Genomic DNA, 20,924 nt, shown 5'->3' with positions numbered 1-20,924 from the left:
AAAGCAAACAAGTAGAAAACACAGAATAAGCTGGAAAATAAAATTTTTAAAAAAGTCGGAAAATAAATACAACAGGACTGCAATGACAGTGAAAATGATAGTTTTTAAAAATACTTAAATTCAGTCAAAGCAAAATATATTTGAGTCTTTAGCTTCAAAATTAAGCTAAGAACTCCTTTATTTCTAAGAGGAAATTCTTACATTTAACCATACTTTTATCCCTAAGAGAATAGTTTATATAATTTTCTTCCCCAAAGTTGGACTGCCAATGTATTAAAATATGTTAATTCTAATCCTGTCAGATTGCTTTTTCATTTATACTCTATAGTCAGCAACACTTGAGAACGCCCTCCTCACGGCAGCACTATGACTTTTTTTTTAACCAATCTCTTTGATAAAAGGAAATTATTTTTTAGTCTTATATTTCTCCAACTTCAGATGTGGTGAGTATGTTCTGATTCATTTTATGGATTTTCTCCTTTGTGAATTATCTGTTCATATCTTTTGCCTTTTTTTTTATTGGATTGTCTTTTTCTTATTAACTGTGCAGTTTATGCCACAAATTATTATCTTCTCATCGCTTTAGACAGCAACCTCCAAATCAGTGTTGAATAACTACGACAACAGGTATTCAATGGAATGGCTCCAATATTCTCTGATTATAAAAATCAGCAGGAAAAAAAACATTGTGTAACAGTCTATTATATTTAAGTAGTTTGATTTTATTCCTACTTTACCTTGAGTATTTCATTAAGAATGGCTGTTCCACCATCGAATATTCTTTTTCCTCATGTCACTCAGTCGTATCTCTTTGTGACTCCATGGACAGTGGCCCGCCAGACTCCTCTGTCCATGGGGATTCTCCAGGCAAGAATACTGGAGTGGGTGCCATGCCCTTCTCCAGGGGATCTTCCCAACCTGGGGATCGAACCCAGGTCTCGCAGGTTGCCGGCGGATTCTCTACTGTCTGAGCCACCATTCCTCATGTTAATTGCATTGTTGAATTCTTCATTGTTAAAATGTTTATCATTAATATACAGATATTTTCAGATAAAGGTAGAGAAACAATGTACTTACCATTTAAAAAGTTAATTTTAAAAATTTAATTGCCTCCTCTTAAACAGGCAATAAGTTTACTAACTTATTTTAAATTAAGTAAATAAATCAATAAAGTAACTTATCACTATTTATTATTTTTTAATAAAATGCATTTGCAGAAATGTCATCACAAACTAGTGCTACAAAAATAAATATAAAACAAATATACATGTTTACATATGTTACTTATAACATAAATATACATTATTTACATGTTCAAAATTCAGAAACTCCAGCATGTTTTGTCCATGATTCTTAACATGTCTAAAGTAGGGAAAACAATAAAAAAGCACAAATATACCACACACCATCTATATTTTTGCTTCAAAAGACTGTTCAATACAAACATATAAACACAGTAATTTCAAGGGTATATGTTCTAAGAGCAAAGTTAGGTGTCCTGTTTTAGTCTATGACCACTACATTTTGTGACTCATGTTCCATTCTGCTTTGTTCTCTCATTGGAAGACAGACATCCTTTATGGTACAGATTAAAATTCTCTTTTACAGAAAGGCTTTCTGAAGAAGTTTTTTAAAATAAAAATGTCACTTTACTTGAAAGCCAACAAAAAAGTTATTTATTAAACTTACATATCTAAAAGGAGCTTTAATCAATGAAAACTAAGAGCTGGATTAGAAAACATCAAAAGGATGGAAGAAAGACACTGTAATTTCTGTTTGATGTATTCTGGTAATTTTTCATTTTCTCCATACCTAAGTGAAGCAGAAGAGAAAAAGATAAAATCATAACTTAATCAGTTGGTTTGTATGAATATCAAAAGGCACAGTAATTCTTCAATGGCAAAAGGCAGTGCAGAAAGATTATACAAAATTATTTATTAAGACACTAAAACATAGTCAATTTGTATCCTTTTAAAATAGATCAATTTCTAAACGTATTTAAATAAAATAGATCAAAAAACTTGAACAGATTTTACAAGCTGAAAATCTAGATTCCTCATTAAGTTGAAGACCCTAAAGAAAATACAAACTAAACACATTATAATAACATTTCCATTAAATATCAAAATTTTCCGAACTACCATATCAAGTAAAAATCTGAACTTTTATCTTTGAACATGGGTTCTACCCATTTTATACCTTTATCTTTCCACTTTCTAGAACATTTGGAAGACGTTGTTTTAACAAGACCCCTCAACCTGTGAGTTCTTTAAATGATGGTACTGCATATATATACACAAAAGCAGTTGGTAAACACCCACAAACTATGTTTAGCCCAAGTATTTCCTCCACAATAAGCACTTTTCATAAAGTAGCATGCTTCTATTGGCATCATTGGCACCCTACCTCTTTTTAGTAAGTTATAGTTTGAAATGTGGAAACCAAACCACTGCTTTTTGTTGTTGTTGACAGATTTTTCTTTGTCAGCATAAGTATTATATTAGCCTGGCATATACCCTCATTCAGAATGAGTATATACATTCAAAAAATTCTTTTAATCATTAATCACTTTACATTGATACAGCCTTTCATTTGGGAAAAATAGTCTGGTTATCTATTAAAGACTTCTTCTTTCTGTGTTCTTTTATATAAACTAAGTATTAATACACTACTTAGAAGTTCATTACTTCTGAAAAGGGTCAACTCAGACTAAAGGAACAGTAAGCCTAAAGCAATCTAACCAACTGGTGTGGATAATACATTCCAGCTACCTTGCATTTCTGTAGATAATCATAAAATATGTATTAAAAAGACTATGAGCTGCTTTGAATATATAACAGTATAAATAATAAGATTAACTTTGTCAACATGAAAAGAGTAACTTAAATCATTTATTTCAGCATATAGAGAAAAAAAATTATAGCAAAGGGCTGAATCTCAACCAGTATTTTAAAACTTACCTAGTTGTTTGACCATCTGGTGATGTATAACTAATAGAAGACACTCCTGCCTGCACGACCAACTGGGATCCATCATTAAACTGAACCCACACAGCTCCACTAGTTAACTAGAAAAATAGTAAGCATGCAAAATTACTATATAGCAGAACATAAATTCTTAAAAGGCACTCGTGTTTAACAGATTTTTCACATAGTTAAAAAATAACAACAAACCCTTCAGGTAACTACAAATTTGGGGCTGTGATGGCAGCAACATTTGAGAATATCCATATTTTTTTCAGGTGATTCCTTTAATAGATAGGACATCAGAAATTAAATTTATTCTACATAAATCCTGTTTTCCATTAATTTCTACTAGGATGTCTGAACAAGTGTTTTTCCTTTCCCATAGTATTTCTAGCTAAGAACAGATTTAGAAAATTACCAAACAACACTTCCTTAGGTTACAATTTTCATCCATTCTTTGTTCTTAGGCCATGAGAATTTTTGTTCTGCCAGAGAATGTTACATCTTTGCTTTTGAAACTTGTTCCTTTAGTTAATGTGCCTGCCACTCCAAACAGAGTACAGGAATCCAACACTTGGGTTTACATCCAGATTCTGCCAACTAGTAGGAACGTGCAAGTCAACCTATCCATCATAAGCCATAATTTTACTATCTATGAAAGGAGGAGATGGCATCAACTTTACTAGGTTTTATTTTGGGAAATAATGTGACAATGTATGTGAAAAACATGGTACTACATAGGAGGTACTCGACAAATGCTGTGTTCCCTTCCCTTTATTTCCTACCTCTATAAAGGACTAAGCTGTATTTTACTTCACTGGTAAGTAAAAATTCCATGTGCTATACTCAAAAGTCTCCAAAATTCAAGTTTTCAGATAACATGCACATATAGGTTTACACCTACATAAAATTCTTTAAGTGTAGAACCAACTTTAAAATGCAAAAAATCTTTTCTGCCAAATCAAAGTTACTCTACTAATATAGATTACAAATTTCTAAAACTTAAAATGTCTTAAGGACATTCTCAAGTCCTAATCTTTAGCCATTATCATGACCTCTACTTTAAAGACAAATGCCAAAAACAGGTCACCTAGGCCCTAGCAAGCAATTTGGTTATCAACTAGTATGTAGAGTTTTCCAAGTGTATACAAATAAAAAAATTTTAAAATTATTAATGACATACCCAATGCAAAAAAGGTGTAAAAACTTTCTTGCAAAGAGAAATCTTTATATTTTTTGGTCATTGTCAATCACTGTGGAAACCAAATTACTACATACTTAGAAAATTTACATGCCTAAAAGCTTCTCACCTGTGTAGCCCAACCAACATTTTTCACAAAAACAGACTTCAAAAGTTGTGCTGATTTAGGGAAACAATCTTTAAGACTTCTAGGAGAGCTGTTTGTTTCAGAAGCTGCACCGGTAAGGCCAAGTCCTTCATTTGTAACCACCTACAAACAGTAAAAGAAAGGAAGATATCATTCCTAAGCATTCCAGTAAGTCAACCTTAGCAAAAGTAGATAATGACCAGATTTTCATTATCTTAATTTATAAAAAAGAAAAGATTAAAAAAATTATCACATTATAGAAAATAAATGCATAGGACAGGAAAAAAAATTTCATTTTGGCAGACTTACTCATTTCCCCAAAGATATAATTTTTCATAGCTACAATTATAAATGGTTGTGAATACACACACACACACAGATCTATTTCTTTAATCTTGTATTTTACTACATTGCTATATCATCTTCATTGGCATGATAGTTCATTTGATAAAAATAAGTGTTTTTTTAACCATGACCCTATCATGGATATTAAGGAAGTTAATGATATTTACTAGCAAAAATAAAACTATATATACGTTAGTATATTTGGTGTTTTCCCTGAGGAGTCAAGTTAGGCCTCGCTGAGGTGCTTAAACTGAGAGCTGGAGGAGGAGAAAGAGCCATTAAAGGGTTCAGGAAAAGAACAGCAGATCAAGTGAACAACCTGTGAAAAGGCCCTGAGAGTGCTGGGGTAAAGTAGCTCAGGATGAGACTAGACAAGTGGCTGGGTGACAGTAAGACCACATTCAGGTGGTTTTAATTTTATATCAGGGACATTTGGCAATCACTGAAGAGTTTAAAGTACAGAAGTGACATGTATTTACTTACAGGAGGATTAAGTACTGGTGCCTGTTTTGGAGAAGCAGTACTATTTACGACCATTCTGTTCAGAGATGGTGGCTCTCGCATTGGGGAGTTTGGATCCACAGGAGGAGGAGGTGTTAAGGCCTTAGGTGAACTAGAACTACTTGGTCTTCTGAAGGAGAAAGACATGTCAAATACATTCCCTTAAAGCTTTCAATTTACAGAAAACAGAAGAATGCTCATAATGTAAACACTAAACTTAAAAAAATTTACACATTTTAGTCATGTTTAATAAATTTTCAAACATTTACCTTCCTACGATTATGGGGAAAAAAGGAGCACTTCCACTTTTCTTTTCCTCTTCTGAAATTATGGATTCCAGTGCTAAACAAATACGGTGGCCCTGTTTTTTTTAAAAGAGTGCTTTCTGTCATTACTTCACCTATGTCATTTGTAATGTTAGTAACTGGTTAAGAAAAAACCTACTAAAAGTAGGTACATACCTCATTAGCATGGTTCATATACATTTTTACCTCCTCTCTTAAGCTATTAACTTCACTTTCACCTTTTAAGGTATAAGATCTGCCAGTCTTTTCGATCACCTGAATTAAATCTTCTGTTTTGTGTATCTTTGCTCCTTAAAAAATAAGCAGAAAATGCTTTATCATTTCTATAAATATTCAATATATGTATATATATGAATATATATATTATCATACTCCAGTATACAGTAGCTCCTAGATCAAGGTATCATTTACATTTACTCATTGGCCATTAATAAAATGAGGCTCTCAAAGTAGTATTCCAATAAATATATGCCATTTTTTTGGTATATGTCCATTTAAGTTCTAAGAAGAAGTAGCATATCAATCAGAATGTTCACACACACACACACGTCCATTTAAGTTCTAATAAGTAGCATATCAACCACACACACACACACACACACACACACACACACACACATCCATTTAAGTTCTAATAAGTAGCATATCAATCAGAATGTTGACACACACACACACGCACGCACGCTGTGCTAGGGAATTCCCTGGTTCTCTAGTGGTTAGGATTTTGAGCTTTCTTTCCTGTGGCCTGGGTTTAGTCCCTGGTCTGGGAACTGAGATCCCACAAGCGCATGGTGTGGGCAAAAAAACAACAACTGTGCTGAATTAAAAAAACAAACCCACAATTACAAAATACAAGCTAAAGGGGCAAAAAATAACCATTTCTAAATGGCACTTACCATCATAAAACCAAACCTCAAAATCAGCACCAGGGGAATTCTCCATCAAAACACATTTAGCATATCTTGTAAAATAAGTAATTTTGGGAGATTTAGATCTTACAAGCTGTACAAATCTGGAAGCATATTGATATTTTCGCCAGTACTTTTCTAGGCAGACAAAAGAAAGAAATTACCTAATCTTAGGGAATAAAAACGTTGACATAAATTCAGTAACAGTCTTAATATTTATTTCTACTTTTTCTCAAAAATTTAACTCAAAAGTTAATAATTCCATTACCCACGGTTAATAATCCTATTAAAAATAAAATATTTTAGGGATGGAAGTCTACTATTTTAATATAAAAATTTTTTAGAGATGGAAGTCTACTATTTTAATGAAAATTAAAGACAGTATAAAATTCCCAAGATGTATGTAACAAAATCTGATAGATTAGTATCATGACTATTAAAAAAAAATCTCTCCTTGAATCACTGACTCCTTATTAAAAGTAAGATAATGACTCTAGGGAAGTTTTAATAAATGAAAAGAGTTCTAAGATATCAGAACCAAATGAGTTTGAGAAAAAGAAATGTAGCACTTTTTATATGAGTAAAGTACAGCATGCTAAATTTTTGTAGTTCCCTGTAACCGTGGTCATTTATGGGCTTCCCTGGTGGCTCACAGAGAAGGCAATGGCACCCCATTCCAGTACCGTTGCCTGGAAAATCCCACGGACGGAGCCTGGTAGGCTGCAGTCCATGGGGTCGCTAAGAGTCATGAGCGACTTCACTTTCACGCACTGGAGAAGGGAATGGCAACCCACTCCAGTGTTCTTGCCTGGAGAATCCCAGGGACGGGGGAGCCTGGTGGGCTGCTGTCTATGGGGTCTCACAGAGTCGGACACGACTGAAGCGACTTAGCAGCAGCAGCATCTGGTGCCTCAGACAGTAAAGAATCTGCCTGCAATGTGGAAGATCTGGGTTCAATTCCTGGATCAGGAAGATCCCCTGGAGGAGGGCATGGCAATCCACTTCAGCGGCTCTTGCCTGGAGAATCCCCATGGACAGAGAAGCCTAGCGGGCTATAGAGCTGGACATGACTGAAGTGACTAAGCAGCAGGAGCAGCAGTGGTCATTTATAGTATTTAACAGTCTTGCCTACCTGCTTTTATTCTAATAAGGTTAGGTTAGATAGGTTCTCTCATTTGCTTTTAAGTCACCTTAGCGAAGTCTTATTACTCAGTGCTTAATTTTCTAATTCATAATGTCCAGAAACTGAACTGGGAGTCAAATTTGGTTAACCACAATTACAGGGGATCATTATGTAGCACAGAAAGGTTTCAAAAGTAAAAAACCAGATACTTCGTGTTGAATTTTTAACACTATTCTAGACAAATTGTAACTAAACAAATGCACAAAGTATATTTGTGGACACATGACTAATATTCCAGAGTTAGTTTTCCTTAAATAAAATTCCATTTTAACACAGAACATGCCTGAACACTGAATTAGTAAGGTACAGCACATCTCTCCAGATACAAAGTTGTAAGAACATAACTTGCAGCCCAAATGAAGTCAAGATATTTACAATTTACGATATCCACATGTATAGAGTTTATCTCTATGGATTTATATAAATCCATTATCTAAATTTATTCCCTGGTAAATTTACATACCTGGTAAATTATCAAAACTGTACCTACTGATATTATCAGTAGGTGAGGGTGGTCTATCAGCAAGAGGAAAACCTCTTCCATCATTTGGATAATAAACAGTGATCTGTCAAAAAATTTAAAAAATTCTAATTATATGCCATAAAGTTAAAGAACTATATTTTGTCACTAAAATTATAAAAGAGCTCACATGAATATTAAATTTTATCTTTATTGAAAACACAATACTCTCTAAAAGTAATTTTTTCACTGTTTAAACTTAAGCCTGAAGTTTAGATTTTGTTACTAGTTATAATTATTTTTTAAACCACACTACTTTATTTATAGTATGCTATTTTAGTTTTTGAATTCCATATATACTATCATATCAGGAAAAGTAATTTAAAAAATTGTTTTGTAATAGAATGAATGGAATGGTAAATACTTAAGTGATGAAGCTGCAAGATAATAAAGTGAATCCACATTACCATACTCCCATCACTAGATATCTGAAGAACTTCTTTCACATATTCTTGAGATGCATAATCCTTCAGAAGCTCCACACATACGTCCTCTGAATCAAGTATGCTCACCTAAAAAAAACCAAAAACTAAAATCAATAACATTTATTTATCAGAACATTCTGACATATATATTAGTGAAGAGCAAAGTACTTAACCATGGCAGAAACAAAAAAATTAACATAAAAATAAAATAGCTGCTTCACTGCAATAGTCTAGATCACAGGTGTATTTGAGCACAACTGTGAAACATAAGGAGTAAAGGTGAGATGGTATAATGAGGTGTGAAATAACCAATGAGCAGAAACGAAGCAGAAGGTAGGGTGGAGAATTTAAGGGCTTTGTAAAGAATAGCACTCCAATTAAAGGCAAGACTGGGTGAAACGGAAAACGGGATGAATAGGGAATTAAAAAATAAAAACCACTATTCCCAATACACACATTAAAAAAAAAAACCCTCTACTTATTTTTCATATTCCTGTTAAAACATCAATAGTTTGAGATGTTTAAATAGTTATATTTTCTAGTTTATCTTTTTGAGACTGGATTAAATGTAGAAACAATGAAAACAAAAGATAATACTATATTAATTTAGTGATTAGGATTGTGAATATTTAACACAGCATTTGGCCAGTAATACTTCTAAATGTTTTTCATTATCAATAATTTAAAGTTCATATCAGTTCACCATTCTTAAAGTATCCAGAAGAAAACAACAGCTATTGTTCCATAAACATGCAATCTCTTTTCTCTTATGTGAGTTTATCAAGTACATATAAAAAATACAGGGACATTATAGAACTGAAAAGATACCATGCTTGATACCAGAAACCATATACTCAAGGAAACCATACAGTGATTTAGAAAAATAACAGACATACCACGGCCTTTTTGGTTTTCTGTCGGATTGGTTTCAACCTATAAGCAGTCAAAGGAGATGTAATGCTTCGTAATGTACGCTTCTGATAGACCAACGGTGGCTCCACACCCCTAGTCTTGCTTTGTTCAGAAGAAGGATCTAAGCCAAAAATAGATTCTTGTTGAATTATTTCAGGTTTAGTGTGATATGCAGTCATATATTTCATGGTATTCAAATGTTTTACAGAACGTGCATTATCAGAAGCATTGGGGCTCCTTTTGGCTCTTGTATCAGTCTAGGCGTTTCCTGATGTGTCCTGCAAATCTGAGCGGGCCTGGAAATCTCTGTTTGGGCTAATACTGTTGTGCTCAGTAGTTTCTCTTAAATGAGCTACAATATACATAAAATAAAGCAACTTGGTGAATAATTAAAGTCAAGTCTACACAAAACAATGTCATGCTGGTTACAACAGCATACTTTTTTATGAAGAACAAAAGAAATCTAGTTTAAAAAAACCAAACTCATAATTTTTCAGTTTAAGATATGGCATAAGGGACTTCCTGGCAGTCCAGCCATTAGGAACTGGTGCTTTCACAGCTGAGGGCCCAGGCTCAACTCCTGGTCCAGGAACTAAGATCCCAGAAGCCATGCAGTGCAGCCACAAAAAGATAAAAAGATATGGCATAATAAAACAGTGACTTAAAAAAAAAAAGATAGTGACTTTAATAGGATATTTCAAGCTAGCCTGCAAAAGAATACCTTTAAGTCTAAGACTAAGAAAGAAAAGATACCAATATGAAATTAATTTTTCAATCAAAGCAAAACTGCTGCTGCTGCTAATTCGCTTCAGTCGTGTCCGACTCTTGAGCAACCCCGTAGATGGCAGCCCCCCAGGCTCTCCCTAGTCACCTACTAAATGGGTCACCTACTAATGCTAAACAAGCAAATGCCAATGCTGCAATAAATACAGATTTGAGAGGAGTTCCCAAATAATCATTCCACATAACATGTAAGCTAAGGACTATTTCATTTTTACTTACAAAATATGCAACTAAAGCCAAAACATACTAAAATATACAAAATAGCTTTAATATCATTAATACTTAATATTACAAATGTTATTTGTAGCTACATTTCTAAAAAAGCTCTTGTTGAACTTTACCTATTTAAATTTTATATATCAACAGGTCTAGAGTTCAGATAGAGACATCATTTTTTAAAAAGTCCTTAAAATGATGAGAGCATATAAAACTTCGTAAGGCAATTTTTCTAATGCTAAATCTAAAAATCTGTATCTCAGTTTTCCCCTTAAATGACTTTTACATGCTTTCCCCTCCTCACTACCATTATAATAGGAAATATCTTATATCAAATAATATACTTTAAAATTGCAGCAGCACTACTACAGTATTATAAACAAGGTTACCCCAGGCATGTCCATGTTACCAAATGAGAAGTATGTATAAACACAGTAGAAGGTTAAGCACAAGATTTAAGCACAGGGCAGTTTTATAGTTTAAAACACATAAGGCTGAATTATCAGCTTTAACAAGTACACATGAGAAGATTAATTATCTTTTGGGATCTTGAAAATAATACACACACACAAAAATAGACTTGTGGTGACGAAACAACTCTACTTGAATTACACCCATATATTATGTACTTTGTCTGAAGTAATATGATACTTAGTAAAAAATTATCTTCCCCTCTCCATATGTTTCTTCCATATGTTTCTTTTTTATTCTCACTTTTCCCCATAATTATTTTCCAACCCACTTCTGTGAATCTAGCATATTCATTAAGGAGAAATGTTTAACCTTCAAACTCTGGGTCTATAAATGAAATAATGACTTAATTAGGTTTTAGTAGCTGTGTAGTGTTATGCAAGGTCCCACTGGTATACTGTGATATCCATACCCCCTTATAGTCAAAAATAAAATCAACCATCTTTTGATAATTTTATAGGCACTGACATAGGTACTTATTACAGAGAGACTGTGAGAGCAAAGGGGTTTAGAGACCAAAGTCTCTGAGCCAGACTGTGTGGGTTAGACTCATGTCTATTTATGGACAGTGTGGCTTGGCAAATTAAGCTTTGAGCACTATAACGTCCTCATTTGTAAGACAGGACTAATAATAGTGTCTTCTTTGTATAGTTTTTGTGAGAATTTAAAAAGTTAATGATCTATGTTAAGCATTAAGGACAGTGGTTGATAGAGTAAATACTCAAAATGTACTGTTATTACTATAACTAGGTTTATTCAAAATGCCATTATTTCCTTAAGAAAATCCAAAGAGAAAACTGCAATGCTTGCTAAGTGGCCAAATTATTAATATTTTATTAAATAGTCCATTAAAAACTCACCATTTATTTGCAGATTCCCAAACCACTGTTGCACCGTTTCAGTCTGAGGTGTCTGGTCAGGAAATGGAAAGGGAGCTTTTCCTGGACAAAGATGATTGGAGCTAAAGAAAGAAAAAAAAAATTCCATAAACTAATAAAAAATTATCTGATAATAACTTTGTAAAATAAAAATACTTTAAAAAGAGAGATTTCTTTTGATACAAACACCTAAAAACTTTTAGATTAATAGTAGAACTCAATATTTACATAACTAAATGGTCTCTACGAAGCTAAATTCCCACGCCTAAATGCCCATGGCACTGTGACACTATTTCTATATGGCTACTATCCTCTTGTAATTTAAGAATAAAAATCAGAGGAGAAAAAAAACCCAAACACTAGTCACTAAAAACCTAGTCTTCATGTGAGAAGCAGGTAACAGTATGATTCCTCATCACTTAAGCTCAGAATGATGCTAAAGCTGAAACTCCAGTACTTTGGCCACCTCATGTGAAGAGTTGACTCACTGGAAAAGACTTTGATGCTGGGAGGGATTGGGGGCAGGAGGAGAAGGGGATGACAGAGGATGAGGTGGCTGGATGGCATCACTGACTTGATGGACATGAATCCGAGTGAACTCTGGGAGCTGGTGATGGACAGGGAGGCCTGGCATGCTGCGATTCATGGGGTTGCAAAGAGTCAGACACGACTGAGTGACTGAACTGAACTGAACTCTCTATTTGTGTGTGTGTTTATGTATGGTTACTGTTAAGAGTACTTTAGGGATCACACGTTTAAAATATGATACACTGCACTGGAGACCTGCTTCATATAAAATTAAACATGACACTAAAAAATAAGTATTAAACACATACTACAGATATATCCATGAGCACATATACTCATTTTAATTAACTACAATTCAAAATTATCATTCTGATTTTCTATTAAAAAATAGAAATCATAGTTAAGAAGTGCCCCAGGAATATCTGATAGGGTTAGAAAAAAGATACCCCCAACCTTAGTTACAAGCAGCTTCATGTTTGTGATAATACAATGCTTATCTAAAAGTAAAATGCTTTTGATAGAATTATTCTTACAGTGCTTGATTGTTATCAGGTCCTTCAAAAGATCCAGAACTATTGGATGTCTTTTCCTTAAAGAAGTGAAAAATATTAGCTTCGTTGTTTGTGGGTGAGTATCTTTCATGTTCCTCCACTCCTGATCGTTTGGATTTTGAAAGCATTTCTGCTGAGTAACATCGTTCCATTGTATATGTTTTCACTCGAGACTGACCATGAGAAGTCTCAGATCTATCAGAGGAATGGGCTCTACGAAGGTATCGAGAATGCGGCCTTTCTTCTGCCTCTTGGATTACTCTTCCCCTTCCACTATTACTGGTTTCTTGTTCTTGATTGCCCCATGAAGTATAAAAGCTGCTTCCATCTCCTGAAGAAGAAAAATCACTTGGATTTTTACTCTTTGGAAATATAGTCATTTTATTTGGGAGTGGCTGTTCAATCAAAAGTCGTCTTCTGTCAAATAAACTACCACTTATACTGGTACTGGAAGAAGCTGTAATTGCTGTAGAAATTGTGGCATGTCCACTATCAATCGAGTCTTCTACAGTTCCTAAATCCTTACTTTTTTTTGAAGAGTTTCGGGACATAAAAGGATGATCTAATACTGAAGACAGACTTAAACGATCTGCTGGATTTCTACGAAGTAACTGGTGAATGAGGTCCTTGGCTTCTCTTGACAAAAAAGTTGGCATTTCATAATCTGCCAATACTACTTTATTTAATGTGTTCTTGACCGTGTCAGTGTCAAAAGGCGGTCTCCCAATAAGTAACGTATAAAACATACAGCCCAAGGACCAAATATCAGATTCAAGTCCATGTGCACTTCGAGTTGCAATTTCTGGAGAAATGTAATTAGGAGTTCCACATAACGTATAGTGCTTTTCATGTGGCATTTTCAACTGAGTTGCCAGCCCAAAATCAGCAATCTTGATGTTCATATTACGTGTAAGTAAGAGGTTAGAAAGTGTGAGGTCCCGGTGTAATATACCATGCGAATGGAGATATAACATTCCTGTGATGATTTGGTGCATGAAGTGTCGAGCTGTTAGAATGCAAAAAATAAAAGTTACAACTTAGAAAATCTGAAGATTCAGTATTTAGAATACATTATGAAACCCAAGTACATAAGCTAATATTACAATTAGTGAACTGGTTTGTGGCTTAGTTTCACCAACCAAAATACCACTCTGATAATTTTTTTTTTCCACTCTGATAATTTTATAATATTCTTTAATATTTCCCTTTAAGACATCTAGGCACTCCTTTTAATCTTTGTCCTTTACAACTGATGAGTTTTCTAATACAGTTAAGGGATGCTTACTTTTATTAAGAATTGAGAATGACTAGAGTTAACTGGGGTAACCAGAAGTCCATAGAAATTAAGAGAAAATATTTATAATTTAACAAAAAATTCATAAATACACTCAAATTTTAAAAAACAGAAAAGCAACCTAAAGTTCCTTTGATGTCCCCATGTTCTGCACGCATACTCAGTAGTGTCTGACTCTTTGCGACCTCATGAACTGTAGCCCATCAAGCTCTTCTGTCCATGAGATTTGGTTGCCATTTCCTTCTCCAGGAGATCTTCTTGACCAAGGGATTGAACCCGCATCACCTGCATCTCCTTGATTAGCATGTGGATTCTTTACCACTTCACCACCTGGGAATTGGCCAACTATACTTTCTCTTCTGTGAACAGTTTCCTTATATCCCTCATCCATTTTCCTATTCAACTGTCTTTTTCTTTTTAGGCATGCCTTATTTTTCTTTTTTGATTGCACTGGGTCTTGGCTGCTCTGTGCAGCCTTTCTCTAGTTGCAGCGAGCAGGGGCTACTCTTCACTGCATGGTGCACGGGCTTCACTGTGTGTGCAGAGCACAGGCTCCAGGCACACGGGTTTCAGTAGCTGTGGCACATGGCTCAGTAGTTTCAGATGGCTGGTTCTAGAGCACGAGCTTAGTCTCTCCGTGCCATGTGGAATCTTCTGGGTCAGGGATTGAACCTATGTCCCCTGCATTGGCAGGGGGACTCTTAACTACTGTACCACCAGGGAAGTCCAGGCATGCCTTATATTTTAAATATTAATTGGCCAGCCATTTATTTTATAAATATTTTCTTCCTATCTTTAACTTTGAAATTTGTTGAAGTTGCTCAGTCATGTCTGACTCTTTGCGACCCCATGGACTGTAGCCTACCAGGCTCCTCGGTCCATGGGATCTTCCAGGCAAGAATACTGGAGTGGGTTGCCATTTCCTTCTCCAGGGGATCTTTCTGACTCAGGGATTGAACCCGGGTCTCCTGCACTGTAGGCAGACGCTTTACCGTCTGAGCTACCAGGAAATTTGTTGACAGTATCTTTTGTCATATACATTCTTGGTTTTAATTAAATTGGTAATTCATCTCCTTCCACTTTTTGTAAGTTATGTCTTATATAAGAAGACCATACTATATAAGAAAACCCTACAGTATTATGAAAAAATACAGTATTCATCATCAATATGTATATGAATTTATTTTCAATTTGTATAATGTTCTTACTTTCAATCTAAGGATATAAACATTTCCATGATTCTTAATATGTGTGACCAAATTGCTTTCTAAATGGGTTAATATAGAATCAAATGGACAAAAAGCCTGTCAACAACCATCTTTCTTAGATTTCAATCTAGCCTGCAATCTCAGTTAGCAGGGTAAGATAATTTGAAAACAATCATTTCTAAAACTTCCTTGGTGGTCCAGTGGGTAAGATTCCAAGCTCCCAAATCAGGGGGCCCGGGGTTCAACCCCTGCTTGGGCAACTAGATCTTTCATGCATGCCACAACTGAGTCTGCAAGCCTCAATGAAGATTCTGGCAGCTGCAACTAAGACGCAGCACAGCCTAAATAAATAAATAGACAGATAGAAAACAATCATTTGTGTGATGATACAAGGACCTTACTTGGTCCTGATCTGAAATATAAAAATGTTACCTCTAAGAAACTGTGGAAGCTGAAACTGACAATGTGTTTGATAGTAAGGAACTATTAGGTGTGATAGTGACTTTGTCCTTACTTTTTTTTTTTTTAAAGTCTGTCTCAATTAGAGATAAAAAGATGTCTATGATTTGCTTCAAAATACTCTGGGGCACTGGGGTAATAAGAAGAGTAAGATGAAACTATATGACCATGAGTTGATAGTTTTGAAAGATGACTGATAAGTTCATAGGGGCTCATTATATTACTCTCTCAGTTTAAATGTTTGACATTTTCTACAGCAAATGGTTTCAGCAGGTACTTGTGTTTGACTTAGAAACTACTTTACAGTCATCAAGAGCATTTTTTCTAAAAAACTTTTCTAGATGTCAAAGGATACACATTAAACTGTGACCAATGATTTAAAATGTTGTTTTTAAAAGAAGGATAGTAAATTTCTCCTTCTACTTTATTTCTGTAACACCTAAATTATTCACATGAATTAATAGCTGTTTAAAGTTTGGTAGGGGGGAACGGTCTCCTTTTGTAGCCTAAAGTAATAATTGAAACAGTTTTACTAAATATTACAAAATAGTACATTCTTCAAAACTACAAAAAGTAAAACTCATATCTACCCAAAAAAATTTTTTAAAGGAAAAAAAAGAAGTATGGCTTACCTTCATTTTCTGAGAATGGCTTTCTTCTGTTTTTTAAATACCTGTTCATTTCTCCATTATGGCACATTTCTAATACTAGGTACACGTAATTGTTATCTTCAAAATAGTTATACAGCTGAAATGTAAAAGGGTGTAATAAATTATAATAGAGAAAAATTCCATGTCCTTGGCCACTTTTATAAAATGTGTATCTTACCTCCAAGATAGAAGGATGTTTCAATTGGCAATGTATTTTCACCTCATTTTGGACTCTCTGTACCATTCCAGCTTTGTACATGGCTTTCTTATCTATCTAAAATAACATGAGAGTTTTAAACATTCATGATAAACTTTCAAATGTGAATTTGTCATGTTAACTTTGAATAAAGAAAATATACTTTGAAACATTCTTTAGTCCTTTTATCTACTTTTTAGATCGATTTATTCTGTTGTCTGTTTTCCCCATGCATCCAGCAGAGTGCTTGGCAGAATGAACTAATAAGTTTCTCTAATGCATTCCAATATACTCTATCAACTTAAAGAATTTATAGTTCAACTATCGAATCTATGATAACAACAACAACACAAATTTAGCAAAGTTTTAAAAGAAAACTTCCCTTTCCTTTTTCTACTGGTTTAGGTGTTTCTTAGCTTATATTACTCCTGTTAGATTGACTCCTAACAATCAAGAATAGTATTTTAGCTTGTTACGGTGCAAAACAGAATTATGCACAAGGGTATTCTTCTTATAAACAAATTATTATTTGTTCTTTGATTTCTACCAATTACTCCAAGTATGCATAATTAGAACAGATACCAGATCTAATGAACATTAGTAAAGATAAGGCATTTATTTAAGATATCCTTCAATTCACCTGTTGGCATTACCGTATTTTGCTTAAGCAATGGGCTTTTTACACCATAAAGAAAAGGCTGGCAGGCAAGGAGTTTCTAACATCTCAAGTAGCAAACCTCTCTAGTTATCTGCAAAGTAGAAGTGAGAAACTGATTAATATATTCTTACCATTTTGATTGCAACTTCCAAACCAGTGTGAATGGACTCAGCTCTATAAACTCCAGCAAATGATCCTTTACCAAGCAGATTTCCAACTCTAAAATCCTTAAAAGTTAAAATTAAAGAATACGTGTGATGATTTCCAGAAGTAGAAAGGAAGAGAAATAGGAAGGGGTTGGAAAGAGGATAAACAGGATCGAAAGGAGAATTTGCATTTAAAATTCAAGCAGGTATTACACCTCAATACAGCTGGTGTCTGGGGTAGACAGCATGTTGACGGCTTGTGTGTCTGAGCTTCCAGGCTGGTTTCTAGATACAGCACCCTAATGATCTGGTTCCTTAGCCTCAGCAACCTCCTCCCTCCTCCCACCTCCAGCCAACCCCTGAGAGCTAAGGGCTGGAACGGAATCCCGCCGCAGCTCCCGCCGGAGGTAACCGCCATTCCCCTGGAGAAGGGGGAGACACCCTAGGCCTGCTCTAGCGCGGCAGCTCAGGCGGGATCGCTGACCAGGGGGCGCGGTATCTACGGACAGAAGGGCGGGGCCACAAGGGACTCACCTGTCCCACGGCCGCCGCATCTCCGAGGGGCGGGCCGCTCCGCCCCCAAACAGCCGGGCCCGGGTGGTTGGGACCCTCCCCAGGCACTTCGGAGCCAGCCCTGCAGCTGTTAGCTTCGACTTATCCCCTTTCTGCCAGGGTCTCGAGACCCGGCACTCCGACTCCCGCCCGCCCTACTCGGGACTGCCGAGTCTTTTCACCTCGATCTTTTCTCCGATGCAGGTCGCCATATTTCCAGGCCGCGGCCCGTGCTCCCCGGATCAGCTCCCTTCACGCAGTTCCTTCGAGGCAGCACTCCAAGCAGCCAGCGGGTCTTGGCGCCCATCAGGCTCGGTTCTCTAGGCCGCCGCTCTTTGCGACGACAGCACAGCCTCCGAAAGGTCTACCGGGCACCTTCTGAGGCCTGGGCGGCGCCTCCGCGCTCCCATTTTGAAAAACTCCCGCCGGTGGCTGTCCTCAGAGGTTGGAGGTGACGTAAGGAGGCGGGTCGCTCCGAAGAGGCTGAGCCGGGCCGCGCATGCGTGATAGGCGCCTTATCCGCCCGCCCCTGCACGAGGACCGGAAGTGTTTCGGCGTCCTGCAGCTTGGCCGGAAGTGTTGGCAGTTCGGCTTTTGGGATACCAACTCCAGACGGATAAAAAAGGTAACTTCGAATATGGTCATTTACTCACTTCAGGGTGTGAAAAGGTCCAGCTTCCGATTTCGTAAAGGACTTAAAGCAATTTTTAAATTCCAAATACTTAAAGTTGACGGAACAGCTTGTTGTTCAGTCTTTTCCGACTTTTACAACTCATTAACTTAAGCAGCCGTTTACAGCTCAATGCTTACCTACTCCAGTGTTTCATAACTGATATGAGTGGACGCGGTACTTTAAGAACATGGACTCCTTTATTTGTTTTGGTAAATTTCTATTACAATGCTATTTGTGTAATAACTCATGTTTAAGAGATCTTACACACGTGTGATAATGTATGTCGACTTAAATGCAAAACGTATGAGTTACGAGTTAAGTTTTACTTGAGGCAAAATGAGGTTAATAGGCAGGGAGACAGCATTTCAGATAGCTCTGAGAAAATTGCTACAGAGGCAGGAGGGGAAGGTTAGTCTATATATGTGATTTTGGTGAAGGGGGAGTACATTGCAGTCAAGCACATATTTTTTGCATAATGTTCCTGCTAGTCTCCTGTTACCTCTACAACTATTTTAAGTCATGTGCTGCTGCAGCTGCTGATTTTCTTCACTCGTGAAAGGAGTTTAGGGTGGAGGGCAGAAGTGAGGGACTCTGTGCTGTGTAGAAAGCAGGCAGAACAGGTTTTCCAAATAGATATTGTCAGGAGCCGATTTTATGAGCCCAATTCTTATACTTCCTTTATATCTAGAAAAACACTAGAATCCTCATGGTGAAGACTGTTTCTCCTAGCTAGCAAAAAGCTTCTTTACGGTCTGAGCCACCAGGGAAGCCCCAAGAAGGAAATGGAAACCCACTCCAATATTCTTGCTTGGAGAATCCCTTGGATAGATGAGCCTGGTGGGCTACAGTCCACGGTGTTGCAAAGACTCTGACATGACTGAAAGTGACTTAGCATGCATGCATAATCATGCAGAATCCACCCTTCACCTTAGAACTCTTTTGGTGTTGTATACATTTTATGGGTTTGAAAAAATGTATAATGACATGTATCCATCATTATAGAATTTTCACTGCCCTAAAAATCCTCTGTACTCCTCCTGTTCACCTCTCCCACCCCCAGTGCTACCTGCTAAGTCGCTTCAGTCGTGTCAGACTCTTTGTGTTACACTGGGCTGCAGCTGGCCAAGCTCCTCTGACCATGGCATTCTCCAGGCAATAATACTGGAGTGGGTTACCGTTCCCCCCTCCAGAAGGTCTTCCCAACCCAGGGATCGAATCCATGTCTCTTAACATCTCCTGCATTGGCAGGTGAGTTCTTTACCTGTAGCGCCTGGGAGGAGAAGGCAATGGCAACCCACTCCAGTACTCTTGCCTGGAAAATCCCATGGACGGAGGAGCCTGGTGGGCTACAGTCCATGGGGTCTCGAGTTGGGCACGACTGAGCGACTTCACTTTGACTTTTCACTTTCATGCATTGGAGAAGGAAATGGCAACCCACTCCAGTGTTCTTGCCTGGAGAATCCCAGGGACGGGGGAGCCTGGTAAGCTGCTGTCTATGGGGTCGGACAGAATCGGACACGACTGAAGTGACTTAGCAGCAGCAGCAGCAGCAGCGCCTGGGAAGCCCCACTAATTTTTTACTCTCTCCGTAGTTTTGAATTTTCCAAAATGTTGAATAGTTGGAATCATATGGAATGTAGCCATTAAAAGACTAGCTTTTAACTTAGGAAATATGCATTTAAGTTTCCTCCATACCTTTTCATGGTGTGTTAGCTCACTTGTTTCAGTGCTAAATAATGTTCTACTGGGGCTTCCCGCATGGCTCAGTGGAAAAGAATCCGCCTGTAATGCAGGAGAGACAGGAGACGTGGTTCGATTCCTGGGTCTGAAAGATTCCATGAAGAAGGAAATGGCAACCCACTCCAGTATTCTTCCATGAAAATCCCATGGACAGAGGAGCCTGGTGGGCTACAGTCCGTGGGTCACAAAGAGTCGAACGTGACTTAGTGACTAAACAATAATAATGTTACATTGTCTGGGTATATTACAGTTTATTTATCCAGTTACCTGTTGAAGGACATTTTAGTTGCTTCCCAGTTTTGGCAGTCATATGTGAAACTGCTATAAATGTCCTCTTGCAGGATTTTCTAGCTACACATTTTCAACTCCTTTCAGTAAATACCAAGGAAAGCAATTTCTGAAGCATATTGTAAGAGTATGTTTTAGTTTTCTAAGAAACTTACAGACTGTCTTCCAAAGTGGTTGTACCATTTTTCATTCCCACCAGCAATGAATTAGGGTTCCTGTTGTTCCACATCCTCACCAGCA

The 20,924-nt window shown here is 36.6% G+C and overlaps 1 protein-coding gene across 4 annotated transcripts; it reads right to left on the bottom strand.

The window, feature by feature from the left end:
* On the bottom strand, positions 1,176 to 18,426 carry PLK4 (polo like kinase 4). 4 transcript variants are annotated; one of them, XM_013970533.2, is made up of 16 exons: positions 18,166 to 18,426; positions 17,417 to 17,512; positions 16,610 to 16,705; positions 16,414 to 16,528; positions 12,803 to 13,826; positions 11,724 to 11,824; positions 9,378 to 9,514; positions 8,464 to 8,568; positions 8,000 to 8,102; positions 6,342 to 6,491; positions 5,602 to 5,735; positions 5,410 to 5,501; positions 5,123 to 5,270; positions 4,277 to 4,417; positions 2,961 to 3,067; positions 1,176 to 1,812 (listed from the first exon to the last, which is right to left on the bottom strand). In XM_013970533.2, the coding sequence occupies exons 1-16, from the start codon at positions 18,193 to 18,195 to the stop codon at positions 1,710 to 1,712; spliced, it is 2,682 nt and encodes an 893-aa protein (XP_013825987.2). In that variant the 5' UTR covers positions 18,196 to 18,426; the 3' UTR covers positions 1,176 to 1,709. The 4 variants fall into 4 exon arrangements, with proteins under 4 accessions (XP_013825987.2, XP_013825986.2, XP_017917007.1 ...); XM_013970532.2 differs by lacking the exon at positions 18,166 to 18,426 and adding an exon at positions 17,647 to 17,777; XM_018061518.1 differs by lacking the exon at positions 18,166 to 18,426 and adding an exon at positions 17,647 to 17,777 and having other exon boundaries at positions 5,123 to 5,267.

This window comes from Capra hircus, chromosome 17, assembly GCF_001704415.2.
Source record: "Capra hircus breed San Clemente chromosome 17, ASM170441v1, whole genome shotgun sequence".
Lineage (NCBI taxonomy): Eukaryota > Metazoa > Chordata > Mammalia > Artiodactyla > Bovidae > Capra > Capra hircus.
The sequence above is the reverse complement of the archived record's forward strand: the minus strand, read 5'-3'. Positions and strand labels throughout refer to the sequence as shown.

Coding starts and splice junctions, on each gene's coding strand:
- PLK4 (XM_013970532.2), bottom strand. CDS start 17,679: ATGCTGTCTACCCCAGACACCAGCTGTATTGAG. Junction 16,529..16,609: donor AACATCCTTCTATCTTGGAG/GTAAGATACACA, acceptor TTTACATTTCAG/CTGTATAACTATTTTGAAGA. Junction 11,825..12,802: donor CCTGATAACAATCAAGCACT/GTAAGAATAATT, acceptor TTCTTTCTTTAG/CTCCAATCATCTTTGTCCAG.